This window comes from Micrasema longulum, unplaced genomic scaffold, assembly GCF_059751315.1.
Source record: "Micrasema longulum isolate JH-2025_06_02 unplaced genomic scaffold, ASM5975131v1 h1tg001006l, whole genome shotgun sequence".
Lineage (NCBI taxonomy): Eukaryota > Metazoa > Arthropoda > Insecta > Trichoptera > Brachycentridae > Micrasema > Micrasema longulum.
The window spans coordinates 346,574-370,038 of record NW_028278194.1 but is presented as its reverse complement, the minus strand read 5'-3'; the positions used below and the strand labels follow the sequence as shown (position 1 = coordinate 370,038).

Below are 23,465 nucleotides of genomic sequence, written 5' to 3'. Positions count from 1 at the left end.
GAAAAGTTTAACCAATCAAACTTTTAAAAAAAATATGCTAAAAAATGGGTCATGGAAAGAGATGTTCTTAATTTCTTTAGCTAAATTGTTAGTAAAATATAATACTTTTTGATTTTGTGTGCTATAATATTTATATTGTGTATGCAAGTTTGTGTGTATATGTATGCTGTATGTATGTTGTGTATGTATATGTGCGTATGCATGCATATATCATTATGTACATATGGGTAATTTTGTTTATAAATTCGTACTGTCACGTAAAACTGATTAAACCAGTATACCAACGCACAGAATATGCCTATGTGGGGTAAACCTATGTAGTTGTAAGAAAAAAAAAAGGTTAATAATCAGGATTTGGAAATTAAAATTTGTATAAATATACTGGATTTTAATACAAAATATATTTATCCTTGCTATGCGAATAATAATTATACGAATGAAAGTGATGCCAATACCGCAATTAATCTGTCAAAATGTGTAAGAAAGAGCATGAAAATAGAACTAGGAAGAAATAAACGCTGTTCTGTGGCCGGTGTTTGTGTAAAAGGGACAAAACTAATAAAGGAATTCGTTTAATCCAACAGATTTTATGACTGAGTTTTGTGACTGGCGTATTTAAGATTTTTATTAAAATGCCGCATATTTAAATAAATTTAAACAAATAAAAAGCATCTAATATAAAGTTTATATTTGAACCACTAATTTTGTGGTTATTCATTATAATTAAATAAATAGAACAACTTTGTTTTTAACCACTAATTTTATCAACTAATTTAAGAAAACAATAATTAATAACCAAATAAACAATATTTCTTTTAGTCCTCTCCTGGCTTACTTCGAAAATAAAGATATCGAATTACCACCCATGTAAGTAAAAACCACTTGATTTATTTGGTCCACGTGTAGTATTTAGTGAACATGATAGAAATAAAATAAAAAGGAATCAATTCATTAGTTACGCAAACCTTGACAAAGAAGCTTGTTTGGTTTGAAACCGGTCGCTGAAAAATAAAAATTAGTGGTTAAAAACAAAGATGTTCTATTTATTTTATTAAATAAAAGGCACATTACAAATGATACAACTTCATCATTTAACCTTAGATTCATAAACTATATTTGGGGTTACATTATTTATAAACGCATGTCATTGATACACTTTACGTTTAAGGTCACATAATTTGATAATTACTAATTACTCGTAGAAAGAACTTTTATTTGAAATTAAAACATAAAAACAAAAACCATTAAAAAATTAATCAGAGGATTTTAGGCACAAACAACCGCGATGTTCCATGCACATTGCACTACTCGCCCTGTGACAGTTTTACTACTTGAGGATGTATGAGAGACGTGTGTTTAGGAATATGGAGTTTAATAAATAAGAGAGATATCTCAAGTCTCATATCCTACGTAGACTCGTGTTACATCATAGCCACATAAAATTTTTAATTTAAAGGCATCAAAGCACAATGAAGAATTCCAGCCCAACCCGGAAATAAATTTTAAAAATGTTTTCGTGTACACGTGAATATTAAAAAATTTTGGAGTAGGATAAAATATCTCAAAAACGCATGCAAAAATAAATAAAAAATGTTAAAAATGGTATTCATTTTAAAATCGTAAAAAATGACATCACTCCTTATATCTAAGTGTAGTATTTCCCGTTTCCGGTTTCCGCTTTAAATCCCCCGCACCTTGTAAGGAACGTTTTGACCATAGAAAAAAGAGTGTAATTTGTGATTGAAAAGTTTTGACATTTCAGCAGCGTTGCCGGCGGTGAATAATTCTATTGCGATCTACGACCTGAAATCCGGAAAATAATACTATAATTTGGTAATGTATCCAAAATAAAACAAGTTTATTGGATTATAATTTTACTTTATTTTTATTTTTTTTATAAAATATACGGAATACAGATATGGAATTCTACCAATTGTCTGCATACACAATAAATAAATAAAAAAAATACTTTGTTGACATTTCAACCAGAGATTATGTCTACTTTCTAGGATTTTCTTAATCGAAACGTTTGTAAAAACAACCATTACATAGAAATGAGCAAATTGCGATCAACTTAATAAAGTAATCAAAGCAATATTCATAGATTCTTGTCAGTTTTGTTATTGGCTGGAGAAATACAACTTACCGCGGTCATTGAAAGTAAGAACGCCCACCGTTTCATGACGTCACTACTTAAAAGTGACACACTGATTACAGTCATTTGGCGTGATATTTGATAAATATAACTTTAAAAAATAATATCTTTGTAAATAACGCACAAAAGATATATATATATATATATATATATATTTGCTTAGTTGAATAGAACGCTAATAGAAAAAAAAAATAGAAAACAGTGGAATTCCTCATTCTAAATAATCGGTTTTACTATTTTAAATGTGTTTTACAATTGCGAGGGTTTTTCTATAAATTCTAGCTTAAGGATTAGACCGGCAAACGTCTTAATTATATTTAAGATCTATGGAATTAGTTTAAAACACATTTGAAATAATGAAATCGCTTTTTGAAAGTAGTGTGCATTTGAACTGAACACTGTCGATATTAATTTTAACACACTTAGAAGTAAATTTAAGAAAAATAATATTCTCAACAAAACGTTTTAATTTAATTAAAAAATAAAAACTTAATCAATTTGTTTTTGAACCTAGCTTGGCGCATTACTTCTCTGAAATTATGACTGACTTTTAAAAGTAAACATTTTCATGTATAAAATAATAAAAAAAACGTTTTGAAAAACATACGATATAACATAACATAATGATTGTGATAATTTTATTACCTTCAAATCTTTTAAAGGAATTGTAAAGTACGGAATTATTTGATAGATAATGTAGGTTAACCTTAAAAAAAAAAAATACTTGCATGTAAACGTTTTTTTTTTATACCATGTTTTTTGCATTGCAAGAAACGAAAATTAGATAATATATTTTTTTGTAATTTACAGCGTTAAAGAATTAGTTATTATTTATTTGTGGACTCATTTAGTTTATTTAGTTACATTCAAATACTGTTAATTTTATTACAGGTATGTGTAAAATAAAATCCGACTTAAAAAATTAAGACTAAGACAATTTTAAAAACTACACCTCGAGACGAGATCGCGTCTATTTTATTAATTTATTTTATTGGGTAAACAAACAGCATGCACAGAAATATTGTTAATTTCATTGTATATTAGTGATTGTTTAAATGTGTCTGATTTGACAAGGCCAGATCTTGTCTCGTGTTTACAATACGACACAATCGGACCATAATACATTAATATAATGTGTACAAGATGACATAAGGATGTGTGTTAAATAGAACCAAAACCGTGGAGGAGAGTTTTCCCTCACAGATTCGGTTCCAGGAAGACTTATCATGAAATATTTTATGTGTGGTTGAATTGGCAACCTAATTATTAATTTTTAGTAAAAGAAAGAAGTTAAATTAGTAAAATTAAATTCAATAAAAATCGTGGATTATAAAGTTGAAAATCAAAAGCGATACGAAAACCCTCGGTTCTAAACGGTTTTCGGATAGGTGGACGAACTGCTTTCACTGCAATATTTTACTGGAACTTGAAGCGAAAGCTGATCACCTTAGCTTGTATGTAACTAAAAATTGTCCAAAAACGCTTCAATTTGAATACCGCCACTAGTTATATTAATATTTGAAGCTCTAACTTTGTAATTTTCGATGTTTAAATTTGAATAAGTAAATAAATATTTAAATTGGTTTTAGAAAGAAACATAACAAAATATGTCCATTCGGTTTTATATTACTAAACATTTATAAAATTGCAAATAAGGTCACAAAATATCACGTTTTTTTTAGATCTGGACTTTTTTGGCTTAAGTTTACAAGGATTTAAACAAGCACAAAACAAATGTTTCATATCTTGTCTCGATGTCCTTTATGTTTGTCAACGCTACTTTTCTTTTTTTTTTAAATGTTTTTAACCATCTTTTTATTATAACTGTCCATCATTTATTATAAGAGCAAAAATTAAGTACCATTTTCTTGTATACCCACGAACAGGCCATGCCTTTGTGGGATTTTTTTTGTTTACTATTTTTACTATCAATATGTATTTTATTGATATGTAATTATGCTTTATTTTTTGAATACTCTGTTTTACCTTTTATGTATATTGTAAATAAACAAAAAGAAAATATGAAAACCCAATAAATTGCATAAATGGACAATGTGCATTAATAAATAAATAAATAAGTTCCATATAAAAAAAAAATGTGTGTATAATTGTTAACTTCATTCTAAAATATTTGTGTTCCTGAATTAATTTGAATTCCTGTATTTTTTTTTTACTTCATTCATTTTATTGAATCAAAATATTCCTCTTTTGGAATAATAATAAAGTTCTGTTGCTGTTTTTAATATACAATTAATATAAACAATTGTTCTAGGTCTTGTACTTACATTTTGAAGCAGAAACACAAATTGAAACTATATACATAAATGTTTGTATATTATGTTGAAATGTGTTATTAAATACCACATTTGTGGCCCTTATTTATTTGAAGTAGACAATTAATCAATGTTTAGTCAATTGTGCGCTCTGTGCACCACTGGATGAGGAAAAAATGATGATAAGAGTAAATCAGTGATATAAAACCATGAGGTATTCCTGATCTTCGCCCGATTTGCATCTGTCAACCCAAAAAAAATTCCCCGGTTTTAATATGTTGTAGTCAGTTTGGGTCGATAGAAACAAATCGTGCTCAATTCTACGCCATACATAGCGTTAAAAAGTATTTGTATGTGAATATTGATGTTTTATATAAAATTATGAGCTTATTTGCTTTGACTATATATACATATTATACATATCTTGAAGATAAAACAATTATTTTTGATGTTGTTTAAAAATCAATGTGCTATTTCAGTCGTAATTAAATACTTTGTTGTGAATTAATCGTAATTAGTTATAAGTATAAAATATTATATATGTATTAGAATTTACATTATGAATTAAATTTTAAAGTTTGGATGCTGGAAACACCACATTTATACCATAAGTAATTACAATATCATCATCAACATATGCTCGACAGCCCTGGATGGGCCTTGGCTGAATCTAGGAGTCTCCTCCACTCTTGCCAGTCTTCTGCACTTCTTCTCCAGTTTTTCACTTCCGACGTTATCTCCCATCGCATTTCAACCCTTCTTGGTCTTCGTCGTCCTTATGACACAGAGAAAGTTAGGCGTTTTATGGGTTTTTATTTCTATTTTTGAGTAATAACCCGCTAAGTCTCTATTTAGAGGCTTGTCAGCAAGTGGAATAGACGGGATATGGAAGGAGGTGATGAAAAATACACCACAACACCCAGACCAATTGAGAAAAAAATATTTCTTGGATTTTTTTCTTGCAACTGGCGGAAATCGAACCCACGACGCCAGTTTCACAGTTAGCCGTCTAACCAACTGCGTCATCACCATCTGTCATTTCATTGTCCATTCTAATTATATAGCCAGCCGACCTCAAGTGCACCACCTCAATGGAGTTAACTCTTAAAAGACTGTGCTGAATAATCCCTTTGCAGCCGGTGTGGTAACACAATGTGACCACAAGCATAAGTCGAGATATTTTGAAATGTAAGCTAAAATACCAAATTATTTACAATGGTATGTGTTAAAAATGATATTTATTCAAAGATGTTACATAAAAAATATAAAATTAAAGCATATTTATGCAAAATAAAGTTAGAAATTGTGTTCATTCCTTTTAAAATCCCGCCAGCAAGTGCTACCGCTCGCGTCTGGTTGTCGACTGAATTCCGAATTACATTTACGACTGAATTTAGCGGAAATAGATCAACCGGGAGACTAGAAAGTATGCTTTGCTAATACAACTCTTATTTAATGCAAAAAAGAATATCAAATTTTTATTGCAAATAAATACTAGATTTTATTAGAATAAATAAAAACGCTGTTAAAACATATTCTTAGAATAATATTGAAATAATACCTAAAAAAATAGCAAAAAAAAACTTGTAAGAAATATAATAATAGTACGTAATACGTAATATAATTAAATCATAATTACACATACACAAAAATGACAACGTAAACACGTGTTTTAAAACTAGTTACGAACAAATTTTTTGAACACTTTAAATTAAATAACTTTGGTTAGAACCAAAGTTATTTAGATTTAACGTTAAATAGATTTAACGGTTAAAAAAAGCTTTGAACATACTTTACAACAGTTTGTTATAACTTCAAAAAATATACGTAGAGTTGAAAAATCTTTTTAATGTCATTACAAATCGCTTCTTCAATAAACGCTTATATAAATTATAAAAGCCTGTCCAAGAATTGAGTCAAAACTCTGAAGCATTATAATTACTTAATTAATTTTTTGGGCACCTCAAAACACACAATTGTTTTCCTTTAACGTCGATAAATATTGCAGATTTAGTTTCGACGAGTTTCAGAAAAAACACGTGCACTATGTTTATTTGGGCATTTTTACACCATCCTGTTTTTCTTGTTACATCTTCTGAACTTTCGTGTGTTGGCAATTCAACATCATGGAAATTGATGGTTTGGTGCAAGAAGAGAAAGAACATGAATAGTGCGTTTCTAAAAACATTTCGGTAGCGTTCGTTTGCTTTCGGTGGAATTTCACACACTATGTTTACGTGTATTTACGTTAGAAACTACAAATTGTAAAGCTAACGACCGCGGAAAGAATATTCTTAAACTTCTATCGTTGATTCTCTAATCAGTGTTTTTTTTATCCATAATACAGTTACTTTATTTATATTTAAGTCAAGATTAAAATGTCACTATCTAAATATTTAAATTGTTCCTTTATCCTTCTTCTTTCCTTCCCACCCCCTCTCCGCTCTTCATGGTAAAGTATATATTTTTTAACTAAATGTTTATTTTGTTAATCTTTCTTTTTAATTTTTGTATAAAATTGTAAGATTCAATATGTCCATGTATTTATAATTTTCTCAAACTGAACGGTTTAAGTAGGTAGAAAGAAATTGCCTTAAGGTAATATGCCCGCCCTTACATGTATATATATATATATATATATATATATTTATACATATATATATACATATATATATATAAAGTGTCAAATAAATAAAAATAAAGGAGTTTAAACAAGCAATATCCATCAGCTCCATCAAAACTCTAAGCAGGCACCTTCAAGTTTTTCTCATACAAGAATATTATCTTGTTAATTTGTCTCCAATATCCACAACTACTTTTGTAGGGTTGTAGTGAAGTATAATTTCTGGATTTTTCGCTCCCCTCTAAAACGGTTTCTCTTTATTCATTATCATTATCTGATTCTAAAATTTGGTCCCCCCTCAAACTCCTTTGGAAGGCTCATTTTCACTTTCTGTATTTTCACACTCAATATTGTCTTCCACGTCTAATACATCTTCTCTATTTTCCATCTCCATGTTACTTTCATCACTTGCATATTAAATGTTCTCAATTTCTTTGTTATTAAAATTTCGAGACATCGCTCATCCGGGGCAAAAACGACACAACTAACTTTTTTTTTAAAACCGTGATAAGTATGTCACAAGTCTTATAAATACGTGTTTTATCCGGTGCAAAAACGGCAGAATGATAGTTTGACTACAAACTACCAGGGAGCATTTGTGCCAATGAAAAATTTGAACAATTTTGTAAGTACTAGTGACAACAACGCCTGATTTGTAAGTTGCGCGCGGGGACCTGCCGAAAGCGCTTGTGTCTGTGCCTGTGTAGACATAAAGGTGATTGTGACAAACTATTTGTAATTTTTTTTGTGTAACAACGACCCTACTGTGATTTTTCAGGACCACAAAACTGATGGAGGACCATCAGCACCACAAAATATTAACGGAGATTGGATGAGTAATGTCTGTAATTATGACGAAGATTTCTCGCTAACTGATAGTGGTGATGAATTTAAGCCTGCAGAAAAGGAAAAAAGAAGCCTTATATCAACATCAAGCTCATCATCGTCATCATCAAACTGAAGCTCATCATCGAGTAGCTCGAGTACTGATGTATCAATCATACGCGATGAGCCAAATAATGATTAAAGGAACCCTAACTAAAATAATCAACCAATAATGTCAAATAGTATTGAGATTTTTTTTTTTAAATAATGAGATAATAGTCTTTCGATAAGTAAATTTAAATAATAAATATATATTATCAGTTGATCTTATTTTCACCCACAGGTAATAACTTGCCATAATTGTCTAAAAATATATTATCCCAGTACAACAACGACGTAAATATAAGTATTAATATTTTTATTGGTATATTTTAAGATCATTTGAAGTAATTTTTGAAAACTTTTTGCAATCCGTTAACAAATTAACAGTCCAAACTAACGTAATATTCAAAAAAATTGTGAAAATATATTTTAAAAAGTAATTTATGACTATAACAATCTTTAATAAAATAAAATCATATTCACTGCAGTTATGTCGTTATTGCACCGGATGAGCGACATGATAAATTATGTAATGTTGTAATAACTTATATTTACATATAAGGTTTTAATCAAAAATCCTTGGGCACACTTCCACTTATTTGTTTGACCAATTAGCGCTTTCATCCTCTAATGGACATCTTCAGACTGGCGAATATTATACAATGTAAGGATGATTTACAGAAATCAAAATATTATCTTAAGTGTGGAAATGAGTGAAAGTGTACCAATTATTTTTGATTAATAACTTATATGTAAATGTATGTAAATATTACATCATTACAATGAAATTCCATCAAGAATTGTCAAAAAGTAATTTAAATCAGATAAATTGTGAATAAATTGTAGAAACATTTCGGGAACACGGTGTGTTAAATACAGCGTCAGCTCAATATACTACAAAAAACTTCACGCGACTAATGTGTTCTCTGTCCCACAAGTGGTATAATTCTGTATCGTACTCTTTCGGTATTGTTTTCTCGGTCACTCAAGCTCCGCCCCTAACTAATAGTGTCCTTGTCGGTCTTCTGATATGCTATATTCTCGTGCTCTTTCTTATAAAATTTAATAAACCACTTATAATACTGGCATCTCTTTCGTTTGTTTTAATTTATTTTACAAAATGAAGAAAATGTTTTTTAATAGAAAAAGCCCGTGCATTTTTTATAAAAATGTTTCCTTATTTTGGTGTAAAAAAGTCCATATAAAGATTACAAAAAATATGAGTTGGTTATTTAAAAAAATAAGAGAGTTATTAAATGTTTTTTACCCGAGGTAGACATCCGTTACCGCATAGCCACACATGAGTTAATAACATCGGCCGGTCAGATGATTTCATATAGTTCCCTATTCCCAGGTTTCAGAGGCATACGTCAAGATTATTTGGGTTTTAAACAGAATTAATTTAGTATTCTTCTGTATTAATTTGGACCGTAATTATTTCTTAACTGCGTTGTAGCAACAGTTGGTAGCCATTATTCTCCTCCTGATTTTTTCCTGAGTATCGTTGTCACTGGTGACTGTGGAACCCAGGTATGTAAACGAGTTGATTATCTCAAAATTGGAACTTAACTCCATAAAGATGTGGAGGATAAGGCTTAGGGTTTGGGAGGCAATCATCAATTTTGTTTCGTCCTTATTAATGATGAGTCTTATTTTTCTTGCACTTAGTTCAAGCGCTATGAATGCTTTGCGGGATAAATGGAATAAATTTCGGCTTAATCTTATGGTCAATGCATCCAATTTCCCTAAAGGAACACTTTTATTCTGACAATTGACATATGCCTATCTATGCTAGATTCTTCCACATTTTTTCAACTGCATTATACCCTTCGATGTGTCGGCTTTCGACAAGATCGGAGTTGAGATTTCGATTTATCTGATCATATCATGTTTTCCTAGGTCTTTTTCATCTACCATTACATTTCATTCCAATATATTACATATCTCTTTACATCTTTTTTACCGTTTTTTCATTATCTATTCGTTCAACATGACCAAACCATCTTAGAGACCCTTTTTTAATGCTAGCAATAAATAACACATGTCTTAGATTTGCTCTGTCGGCTGATTTCATCATTCGAGACCCCGTCATACATCGATTTACTACATATTCATCCAAGGGATTGCATTAAATCCTCGTTCATTCTGCTTTCATCCTGCCTCTGCCAGTTACATGTTTCATATTCATGGTTGGAACTAAACCTCCGTTGTGTACTGCTAGTCTAGTCAATTGACTGATTTCATCATCGATCTCACACATTTCGTATAAATGTTTCGTCGCATTTAAACCTCTTACGCTCTGTTTCCATCCTTCTCTGCTAATATTATATTTCACTTCCATACATACGTCCCTGGACTAAAACTCCGCTGTGCGCCGCCAGCTAGTTTGATACGGGTAATTTATTTTCTACTGTGATATAATGAATACGCGATCTTGTAACGGTTTTTCTTTCAATGGAAAAAATTAAATCGTATTATTCAAAAAAATATAGTTATATTATTAAGTTTTTCTCTTTGTGTACGTTAGACATGTATCATATATACAATATTTTGCATTTGATTGAAATTTTGTAACACTTAGGAAAAAGATTTTTTGATGATAATTTTGAAAATATTAGTCACACATTACCACGGAGATGAAAAACATTTTTGACTCTTATTGGCTGGTTTAAGACGAAACGCTACCCTACTTTTCTTATGCAAACGTAATCCCGTCTTTTCTCCCTGGATTATCTCACTAAAAACAATGATTTTTTTTACATTTTTGTTAATGTAGGCTAAGTGTAAATAATTAATGTAATTTATAAGAACCTGCTGACGAGTTGTATGTATGCAACTCAGCAGGACTTTAATTTAAGAATTTTTTGTAAATATTTTTGAAAAATAAATAAAAAAAAAAAAAAAAACATATTATAAAAATTTACTATTGGCGTGCTTTCATGGTTTTGCTTTTTTAATAAAAAATATTAATGGCTAGAACCATCCGAAAACCTAAAAAAACGCCCAGGTTTTTTTGCCGTCTTCCAACGTACGAATGCCATCTCGAAACATAAAAAAACTTTTGAACTTTTCAAACACATTTCAAGTTAGTTCAGTTTTGAGGTGCGGAAAACGGGACACCAAAACGTCGATTTTATCGGCTTTAGTTGGCCGAAATCAATCCGTCGGAGTTGGCATCGTGCAGTTTCCTTTTGCACCGTATCAGGGAGATATCTGCGAGAGAGTGAAAGAAAGACAATGTTCAAATACCTGTTCGTCAAAATCATTGTCTTCCGTATTTCCTCTTAAGTGAGCACTTCGCTGACTGTGTTTTTGATCATCCATATTTCTCAATCGTTCCATCTGTTGACATTTGCGAGGTATAATAGGCATAATGGTAAATGTAACATAGTGTGTAAAGTAATCACTTAAATCAGCCAATGACAGATGATCACAAATCTTATGTTTTTTTATTTTTTTTATTATTTTCTATCTGTATTATAGTGTGTTTTGATAATTTCTCGAACGTAGAATCCATTAAAATTGTTTACAAACATTTAGACACGCTCAAAATATTGCTATGAATGTTTAATGGTGTAATGAGCTTATGTATCGTGCAATTAAATGTCAAATTATTATAAAATAATATAAAACTTTCACATTAAATTTAATTCAAACTTTTATTTATAAACCGAATTTTATAAAATAAACAAATATGTTTTCTGAACTTGTAAAATTACTTATTTATCTATTTCACTTTTGATAAATTGGTACAGTAAAATTGTTAAAGTTAAATGGTTTAAGGAGACGTGTAAAAATTTAATCAGATTGTGGTTCCGTGGCTAGTGTTGTGGACTCACGGATCCGGAGGTCCGAGGTTCAAACCCCACTCTACCCCAGGTTGATTCCCATTTTCTAATAGTGAGTATATGATCCCAAAGTTGAAATATTCGCCTAAGTATTTTTTTTTAATAAAACAAAAAAAAATACTTTTGAGCGTTGCCAAGTAGGCGAAATTATTCAATCAGATTAATCTTACCCCCATCAATAAAGGGTTTTGGCTGTTTTACCTTACCAAAGCGAACAGGTTGAATAGTTAAGAAAAAAAAAATATTTAAACATTGGCAACATGGTGAACCTTAAACCAGCTAATCAAAAGTTTAAAGCATTGTAAATGACTAAAATTCAATTTTCTCTTCTCTAAAATGTTCTTCATCTCTGTTTGTGTGTCTTTTTTTATTTTCTTATTACAATTTTTAAGTTATAAAGTTGTTTGATATTGTTGATTTTTATCCAAAATATAAATTATAATACAAATAAAATACTGTTATCAGATTTTTTTACTTTATCATTTTCATCAGTAACCGGGTTTTTTCGTAAGAAACATCGTCAGACTCTCGGGAGACTATACAAATTCTTATGTTATATACAAATGAAAGCATGAGTTGTAAATTTTAATTTTATATATTTATGGGAATAAACGAGTTTCAATCAATCGAATTTATGTATTACACATGCATACAAATTATGTGAATTTAATTATTTATGTAATGTAATAAAAACACGTAAAAAAGGAGTTATTTTTAAAAGTTTCATAGTAAAACCGTATTTAAATTTAATAAAAACTGTAACAGGAACCGCTGGCTCCTACTTATTAGTAGCATAAAATATATCTTCTAGAATGTGGTTCTCCGTGGTCTGGTCTCCATGTCAATCGCATATATAATATTGAATCAGTCCAACATCGCTTGCTTCGAAAAGTAGCGTGGATGCTTGGACTAGAGAGAGGTAATTATTTTTATGCTGGCATAGAGTTAATGTTAAATATTTCTAGTTTACAAAAACGTAGAGCTTATATTGATTCCATATATATGTTCGACATACTAAATGGTATAATCGATGTTCCATCATTACTGAGCCAAGTAAAATTCAATATTCCTACTCGTAGGTTGAGAAACAATGAAGTACTGTTCATCGGTCAGCATAGAACAAACTATGGCCTTAATTCTGAAATGACCCGTCTTTGTCGCATTGTTAACTCAAGACAAGATCTAAACTTTTTTGTTCAAGTTTACAGCAATCTAAAAGAGCATTAAATAAATAGTTCAGATCTTGTCTTGATGTCCCTTATGTTTGTCAATCCTTTTTTTTTAATGTTTTTTTATTTTTTTTATTGTAATATTTAAACCTTGTAAATTGTATACATAGACAATATCCGTTAATTAATAAATAAATTAAATAAATTTGTAATTTCGGATTCCCGCAAAAATGGTCATTGCATTGGCCACGCACCTAATATGTCACGGTTCATGTTAATTTGACGATATTAACTTAACAGAAAAATCATTTTTAATCAATAACTAGTTAAGGGTGAAATTGGCTAGCAAGCAGCAGGTAAAGTGCGCGCTAGTAACGCGTTCAGAAACCCACCGTTGATCTTAAAATTTTGATAATGTAGCATCTCGAGAATTTTGATATTTGAAATATTTTGTAACTTTTCAAATTTCGAATTTCAAGTCTCGAATGGAAGCCTTGTTATAATGCGCGCTCCAGCTGTGTTCCCGTCTGGGGTAATTAGGAGATTCTCTGTAAGCAAAATTCCCGGAAGTTCATTCTTATCGAGGGGTTCATTGCTTGTATTTTAATGAAGACAATAACGGAAAATGTGTGTGTGCTATCTGACCGGTTAATATTATTTTATGTGGGCAAATCTTATTTCCAAAATTTAAAGTTCAAATTTATGCGTCGTTAAAAATTATTCAATCTTCTTCCAGTTTGACAATGTCCCTTACGAAGAAATCCTGTAACTAGTGAAAATTATAAATAATGACGATAACACTAAATACGGTATTTTAATTATTATATTAAGTGTTAAAGTGTACGTTTTTTTCTAAACGATGAGAACAAGAGAATATAGCATAATTTTTTTACAACAAATGAGTCAATAATTTATAGCACCTTCACTGTACACTGCGTAATTATCAAAACCAGCTTTAACAGCTTTTTTCCCTTGATTAAATGCGAATGGAAGGTGTCAAAAATACCAACGATCTTCTCTTTGATATTCTATTTTGAAGGCTTTTAATAAAATAAAATAATATACGTTATATATAAGCAAACACTATGTCTTGTCCAGCAGATTTAAAAAAAAGAATTCGCTTGAGATTTAGTTCTCGTTTATAAATTTGGAAAAAAACGAACAAGAGTCTTCTATTAACAACTAATAATTGGTATGTTGTTTTACCAAAAAAATGTCTGTAGAGAAACTTGATGTTTTCTTAAATTTTATATTGATGTTAGATTTTAAGAAAATTATGTTTATTTATTAACTTAAATTAAATAAATAATAATAGTCAATTGGTGTTATGTACTCGTGTATTGAGCTATAATAGTAATAAAATATAATATAAAATAACACATACATATCATTCTGCAGCTTGGTAAATATGAATAATTACAAAAATAGACACAATAATATATATTATGTAAATGTATTTATAATTAAAAAAAAACATATCGTTATATTTGATGTTTAAAAACTGTTTAATTTTTTAAAAAAGTATTTGATGTTATTTTAAGACTGTTATTCTTAATACTAAATAATGTCCTAAAAAAATTAAACACACTTTACGTTATTATAAAAACAGGGTGTAATCAGATGTATTACATATTAAAAGTAAAAGTAAAGTGCAATATTTTTAGTCAGCGCAAACGTTCGAATTGATACCAATTTTTATCCAAACATTGCTGATAACGCGAAGCGATGGAATCGCAAACGTGGCGAATCATTTCATTAGGAATTTCGTTTCATTAATCTATCAATTTCCGCCTTCAATTTATCAATTGTTTTTGGTTTTGTTAGATAAACCTTATATTTAATAATATAATTATTTTTTAAAAATCCTATGGAGTGAGGTCTGGAGAGCGCGGAGGCCATTTAATAGCACCTCTAGGCCCAATCTCTCTTTTTCCGCTTAATTTCATGGAGTTCAGCTCTCACATTACGATGATATTGGGGATATGCTTCATCTTATTGGAAATGACAGTCTTCTTCATCCTCAAACTGCTCACGAATACTTGGCATGACATTTTCCTGCAGCAAATTTAAATAAACGGCTTCAAAACGCAAAAGATACTCGATTTTAAAATGCCTACCTCACGCGCGGCTTGCCAAACAGATTTTCTTAAAGTTTTGGGATAAGTTCCCGGGAGTTTTTCTTTTAATGCAATATTTGTGGATATTGTAATGTTTTTTTGTGAGGAGTGTGAAAAATTACCATTTTTTCTTAATAAAAGAATGTCAACACTCAATCTATTAACAGATTTCAAAGATTTACAAAAAAATTGAAATGTAATTATATAAAAAAATAAATTGTGCCTTTATTAGTGGACAGCCACGCTCTGTGCATCGTTGTGAGACAATGCAAAAAGTGATCCAAACAAATAAATGCAGATCAAATCTATCACAAAATATACGCTATTCACCAATGTTGCTCAACCAGTAAAGATGAGAATCTCTCTAAAATGTGGACAAACATTATGTACGACCTTCCCACAAGATGTGTGAAGAATCAAGATAAAAATTAGGATTCAAAATTTAAAAAATCTCGGAGCCTCAATAATGACTGTGTATTGCTAATTAAAACATGTAGACCAGGTAATTGCAAAATAACAAAGGCATTTTCTCGAAATTACAATTTTACTTTTACAAGCAAAAATTATAAAGTTTTGCGCGTTTACCTAGCTAAATGTATAATCTAAAATACCAAATTGTAAATGATTTAGAAATTAAATGAAAATGGCAAAAAACATTAAATATTTTTCTTGACACCAATCATCCATGTCGAATTCTTTAAATCTTCTTGGTAGACATTCAAAGTTTTTTTCGTTTCAAATAGCCGGAGTATTATGTGAAAGGTTCCAGTTTTAAAGGTATATCCAGCCAATATCTTAGCGTAAGCCATAGCTGTCCGCATCATTCTTCTAAATAAATCTTCGATCGATCTTATTGTCGTCGATTCGGCATTGGGTTAAATAATAATTCAGATTTTGTATAAAAAAATTGACGTAAATTGTCAAGATTTAGACAGATGTAATGATCAATTATATAAATATGGTAATAAATCATAGATTTCAAATATATAAAAAAATAAAATGGGGTATTTAGGAAGCCTATAATTATGGACAAAAATGCATCATTAGATTCCGTGTTCTGGCAAATTGAAACGACAATACGATTACAAATTACAAGTACTTACATGCCGTAAGGCCATGCTTCCTTGGTATAAAAGAAATACATTTTAGATTTTGTTACGTTACACGTTTATTCCGCTTGTCACGGGCGCTCTTTTTTTTTAATGCACAGTCTGACGTGGTATTGCCATGCTTGAATTTTAACGCAGCAAAAATATCATTTAGACCCGTGCTTAGTTACGCGTTGCTTAAATGGGCAGGATGAAATATAGTCGTTACAATATCTACAGTCTCCCAGAACCCTGTAAACATCTTGAGCCATCCCATATCTTTCAAACTTGCCCCTGATGCGAGTAATGATAAGACTCGTTGGTGAATCTATCTGAAACTCCCTTATAAACAGTCTTTGCGCTTCCACTACGTTCTCACCCTTATGGAAGCGCTTTAAAGTAAATTTACATTTTTTAAGTCTAGTCTAATATCAGCGATTATTTTTAATGGCTTGGACCTGGAAAAACAAAAAAATTAAAAATATTGAGTTATCAAAGTGTGCATACTTTTTTTGGGACACCTCTATTATTGTATAAAATAATATGTTTTTAATTCTTCTAACTTACTATTTTATTCCATGTTAATTTTTATGGCTTTAAAAAGACATAAATTCATGAATGTATCTGATGTAACTTAATTAAAATTATTTAATAAAATGTAAATCTGTATTATTGCGAAAATTGTGAATTAATTATTGAAAACTGGGTTTCGATCTCGTGGTTACTGTGGTGGATTGACAGATCAGAGGTCCATGGTTCAAACTTCGGTCTGCGATTACTTGGTGCCCATTTTCTCATAATGACTTATTTACAACTCAATGAAAATGGCCGCATAATTTGAGTATTTGCGTTAATCATTAAAATAAGTTATCTCTCTGAGTTCTGATTCACGACACTGTGAAATATTAAAGTCAAAAGGTTCAACTAAAAAAAAATACTTGTTTGAAAATCGAACCTTACATCTAATCGTGTTAGCCGAAATAGTATACACCGGGACCTATTTTTTCTTGAGAGTTACGTTCTACGTTCTACGCGGGACCGCGTTAAATAATTAATAACAAGGGATATAGGATATTAAATTGTTTACTACGTATTGTAACTTAATTTTATTTTGAAAATATAACAGGACAACAAGATACTTAGAAAAATCGTAACCGAGATTACTCACTATAAATATCACATAATAAATTATTATTATACGCTTTTTCCCAATCCCAAAAGCGAATACCATAATAGGAAATATCACGTTTTTTTCATCACGCTAAGTGAATAAAGATCTATGAAATACTAAAAGGCAAAACAATTTTTTTTGTTCTTGTTAGTAGGAAAAAATATATTTTTCAATTTATAATTTTCAATCACCGCGAAAACGGTTGTTCATATTGGCCATGCCTCTATTACGTCACGATTCGCTTAAATTTTGAACATTGTTTGTGACTGTTTAAATTTTAATATAACATCGTTGCGAATCTCGACATTACAATTTCCAAGGCCGAAATTGTCGCCTTTTTGAAGAAGCATATTTTTAATAATTACATTTTGTAAGGTATTTATGAAAACATTTTCCACAATATCCATATTGATTTAAAAATACAATTAAATTTTCAAAATTCATTTCCCATGTTTTTATCGGTTTCGTAGAATGTGATATTTCCATGGTTTTTTACAGTATAACTCCAATTATCCAGATTAACGAGTTCCAGGCGATATCCGGATATGCAGAAATCTGGATAATTGAATGAACCGTTAAATTAAGGCAACGTTTTGAAAGAAAACGCAAAATTTGCTTTGAAATTAGTACAATAAATTGGAATCACATTGAAACCTTTCCTAAACATATCCAGCAAAGTTAATTTCTTTGACAAAGACCCTCGTTTACAAGCAGTGATGTCCTTATTTCGAAATTCTTTTTTAAGTTTTTTATTGGCTTTTTCACCTTGATTCGAGATTCGATTTCCTTACAAAGAACCGGTTATTTAGTAATCTGGATGACTGGAGTTTAGATAAACGGAGTTTTTCTATGTAACTATTACGCACTATTAAATAAACGTCTATTTTAATTATTTCATATTTGTACGTGTTATTTCGAAACCGTGTAAATAAAGGTTCCGGTGTTATTTAGGTTGACAAACTCAGTACTTTTCTACTTAAAAATCTTTTATTACAATTTTTTACATTATGTGTAGCTTTGATTTGAAATGTTTGTTATAAATAAATGTGCATTATAGCAAATGTGTGTGAAAATAAAAATATTGTGCTTATTATTTGGGTTTTATTTAACACAAGATGAACCCGACAATGCTTTGCTATTTTGCTAGTGTGCCTGAAAACAAGATATAAAACCAAGTATTTTTAGGGGTTTTTTATGGTTTTAGTTCCCATAACAAACAATATATCAAAAAAACAAAACGGTAGGAACACAGCAACGGTAAATACCTATAGTATGTAAAATCACTACTCTTATGCCATAATCCAGGGAGAAAATATGAGAATACTTTTTTATGAAGAAAAGTCAGACCGCTTTTCCTCTTAAGATTAAACACTATTCAGTATACTTCAAAAACTAAATTTTATAATTATTTTACGTAACCATAGAAACAGGTTAAAATAATTCATTAAATAAAACCACCTACCTCTTAATACGCATAGATGCACCCTGAGCCCCCAGAAAAAGATGACACTAAACTCATACCCAAATGCTTAATCATGTCCGATGCGTATTTAGTCATTTTTAAACGCCAGCAGGGTTTTGACGTGAGCTTGACATTCAACTCAAAATCCAAATGCCTGATTGTGTCGTGAAAGCGTGTAAAAACCATTTAGATAAACGTAGAAAAGATGTTGTAGCTTTCCCTATGTAACTTTTCATTTGTAAGGAATTTAAAGAAAGAATCTGATTGAGAGCCATTAAAGGACCAATGAATGTTGTTTGTTCATATATTCAAAAACAAACTTTTTTTATACACAAAAAGAACAACCTCCTACTTTTTGAGTTTGTACATTCTCGTCGAATGTAACCCTGGTAGGTCAATGAATAAAACATTTACGCTCCTAGCTTATTTTTTACAGATTAAATTGAAGATTTTAAGAGCTTTAAATATACCTAACGCAAAGTTCATTATTTTGCAAAAAACCTAACGTAAATCGGCCAAGTAGTCGTTCAATCTATCAAGGTCACACATCCAAACATTCTATATATATATATATAGATTATGAAATATCTACCACTCAACACGATATTTAAAAAACTATGATATTAAATATCTGTGCCTTAGAGAATAAAGCACAAGAGGCCATTTTTTCGCCATTTTGAAGTTTAAAATGTTGAAATTATCACAAAAAGCTATTTTATACTTGAATAAAACACCAAAGCCCATTTTCTTTATGAAAATGCCTTTTTAAGTTGAAATAAAAATCTGAAGTCCACTTTAATTTTTTTTATGCAAAAAACATCAGCAGTCCCGACACGCTTTTTAAAACGTCCTATTTTTATTAAAATAATCACAAACAGGATATCGAGAACCTGATGTCTTGTAAAGTAGGCAAGCGTGGTCAAGGCTCTCAGGAGGCATCCGCAATACATGGCCAACCCAACCGCATTGCCTCCGCTTGATGACAGTTGTCACCGGAATTCGTTTTGTCCGTTATCTTATTACTTAATTCCTTTCAATATCAAACCACCGCATACCCAATATTCTTCTAAGACATCTATACTTGAAATTCAGAACTTTGCTGTTTTGGGCCTTAGTAAGACGCTACAATTTGCATCCGTAAAGGAGAATAGGTGTTATACAGGCATTGTATTGACGGAATATAGTTTTCACTGGTGTAATATAGTATATTTGGTTAAGAGTTACATAAAAATACATTTAGGAAACATGCATGTGTATCTCACATGACATTACTGGAATTCAAATATTCATTTTTATACAACTTTGTTTTTGTGTTGTTTAAGGAATGTATGAATTCTGCTGGATCAGATGACCACACTGGCTTCGATTCCTATCACGAATGTTTGCAAGAGTACCAGGAATGTTTAGAAGTAGTCCAAATATGTCTGGAACCAGAGGACTCCTCTCTTAGAGAAGACGATATGTCAAACCTGGAAGACTTCAGCTTTGAGGAAATGAAAAATGACCCAACTATTGTCAACGGCCTGAAAAATAACCTCCCAAACTACAAAACCAAAAACGGAAATAAAATCAAAGTAGATACTAATAATAAAGACGACCCAAATAACGAATTTTACGCTGTCAAAGATTTGATCAACGATAACATGAAATACAACGGTACTCAATGTGATAAACTTAGTGATTTAAGAAAATCGAATGATTCTTTAGACGGTAATGATGAGGATATGACGATTACAGAAGATGATCACGACCATATGAATAATTTAAATACAGCAGCAAAAGTGCACGATGACAAATACACCGTTACTGCGAAAAGAAGAAAAAGTTTGTCTCAAGACCAGAACAAAGATATATCTACATCTGACGAGATGGTATTTGCTGTAACCCCGACTGGTTTAGAAAGAATAAGTTTCGAAAAATGTTGGAAAGATGTTGACCTAGAAGAATCGTCGAAAGAATCAGAAAAGGTTTTCAATTTAGACAGTGTTAAAAGTGACGAGAGTTGGAAAGATTGCAATTCAGTAATAGCCACGCCGAGTGAAAACATCCCGGAAGGAATAGAAGGAAGTAACACAATTAGGACAATGAGGAGTGCCTTGTTTGAAAATAGTTTGCAATACATCGACCATGATATCGAGGGTTACGACACGTGTTTAGAGGATGACTCCTTATCAATGAGAACTGATGACAAGGTGATGAACAATAATGTAGAAATAAGCGACTCTGATAAATCTGATAAAGTAAATGAAGTAAAGGGAATAGATAACGCCAACCTAGTGCCTAATGATAGGTTGGTCACTAGTACCGAGAAAAAGAGCGTAGCAATTATATCCGAGGACACGAGTAATCAAAACCTTATCGCGACAAACGATAAAATGAATAATGGAAAATGTGTCATACCTAATAATATCGAAAGCACAGTAAAAATTAAAAACGAAATTTTGTATATTAAAAATGATCTTAAATCTACTTCTGATCTTATATTGCATCAAATAAACAACAACGACGTTGAAGAAGTCGTAGACGATAAAATTAATAAAATACCGGAAGAGCCTGAACCGAAGTCTGAATCTGTAGAAAAACCCGTTAAAAAAATCCAAAGAATTAAAGTAGTCGAATACTACAACGACCAAGCGGAGTGCTTAGAAGAATACATGAACCAGAAGAAAAAAGAAGAAGAAGAGAAGGCTAAAGCGAGAAAAAACAGCGCTGAAAGAAATACGATGGCAGTTCGGAAAAGCAGGACTACAAATTTCTTAAAAAAGATAAGTCAACCTAGCGAAGATTCGACCGATCAAGAAGGAAATTATCCCGTTATGGGTTGTCACCAGTGCTTTTTGGAAAACTACGCGTATGCTCTTACTCAGGCCTACTACTCCGAGGCCAGCAAATGCAAGTTCTGCGCTGTTATTAAAGAAATGTTAGAACCACCGAAAAGACTCCCGGAGAGAAGCCATTCAGCACCTTCGATAATGAGCAAAGTTTACAGAAGAAGAGAGAGCAGACTCCAAGCAGCTCCTAACTTGGAAGTTCCGGCTGCCCAAAAAGATAGAAGAAAGTCAGCGGGGCCGTTGAAGTTCTTCCCGTGCAGAATCGAAAGGTAGGATAAATTATTCAAATTATACTTAAAGATTAGTTTAGAACTGATTTATCACGGTAACAAAAATGTAAATTTTTAAACACAATATCATTTGTTAATACGTATTACTTCCTTTCCTGGTCTTGTAGAATGTACTCCATATTCTAGATAAATTTAGATGATTCTAAATGTTTGTTTTTGCCGCAAAAATGTTCCTTATGTAGTTTAGAAGCTACATAAGTTTCCTTTGCTTTAAGGTTCACTTTAATAATTACTATTATTCATTTTTTTTATTTTAGCAATTTCTACCTAATACTGAATCTCAAAACATAAATTAGTATTATTGTAATGTAAGAACATTACATAACAAAACATTACGTAAGGATAATTTTTTTATTTATTAAGGAAATCATAGTATTTTTTTATAAATATAAGATACAAAAAGACAATTTAAAAAGTCAGACCAATTACAGATTTAACTTTTTTTAATTATGAATGCAGGAGGAGAGGGGATAAAATAGTTAAATTTTAAAAATATACATATTTATAAAAAAAAAAATAAAAAAAAGTACATAAAAAGGAGTAGACATTATATAGCTCCGAGTCTACTTTCCTCCCCTCTACTAATAATAATTACATTGCTTTGTGTGTATTTTGATGTAAGTTCATTAAATTATTATTATTTTTATTTATTTTTAGCAAAATCACACATAAGCATATTTTCATGTGTGTTCTAATAATGACAATGCTAATATATTTGATTTTTAAGTTGTTTAACACGGATTTTTTAACCGGCAGTTTGAATTTTGAAATAGTTATTTTTCTTCATAAATGTGTTTTCCTATATCATAATATTTTTTACTGCCTTATATGAAACGGAAATTTGTGATTTCGCCTTTTTTTTAAATTGGAGTCTGATTTCTTACCTTTTCACTGGTATTGTGATCATGTTTATGTTGGCTAAATTTTATATTTTTGAAAAATTTCTAAGTTTTGTATTTTGAAATAATGATAATCATAACATATTATGTAAGTACTTACAATACATTAGTATTATTGCGTCGTATTGTATGTATTATTATGTAAGTTCATTACATTATAATAAAGTAAATTAGTATTATTGCATTATATTGTATTTTTCGTAAAGTAAGTTAATAACATTATTTTATTTTTTATTTTATTTGTAAATCATATAACACAAAGTATTTTAGCAGTATATTTCATAAGTGCTAAGATTTTTTAAAGTTTTGTATTTCTAAAATTAATCCGCGTGTGACTCTCAAGTTCTCTTCCGCTTCTTCTCGGCCAGTTCTGCCGATTAGTCCGTTAACGGTAAATAAATCAGTAATTTTTCACAGCTATTTTATCATTCATTGGTTGATTCATTTAACTAGTGGCGTTGTTCAAGTAGTTCGTAATTTTTTTTTTTTTTTTCGTACAATTTCAAAAAAAAATCTGTATATATAATCTGGAATGTTCAATTTTTTCCGCGCATCAGAAAAAAAAAAATAATAAAATTTTTCGTAATGCTGAAGTTTTTCATTATATTTAAG

The 23,465-nt window shown here is 30.4% G+C and overlaps 1 protein-coding gene across 1 annotated transcript in view; it reads left to right on the top strand.

The window, feature by feature from the left end:
* Window positions 1–23,465, top strand: part of LOC148277615 (multiple PDZ domain protein-like) — a 434,817-nt gene that overhangs the window by 155,318 nt on the left and 256,034 nt on the right. Inside the window, exon 15 of the mRNA XM_088232645.1 lies at window positions 20,156–21,933. Within this exon, the coding sequence (XP_088088771.1) occupies window positions 20,156–21,933 (1,778 nt within the window). The remainder of the gene's footprint in view (window positions 1–20,155; window positions 21,934–23,465) is intronic.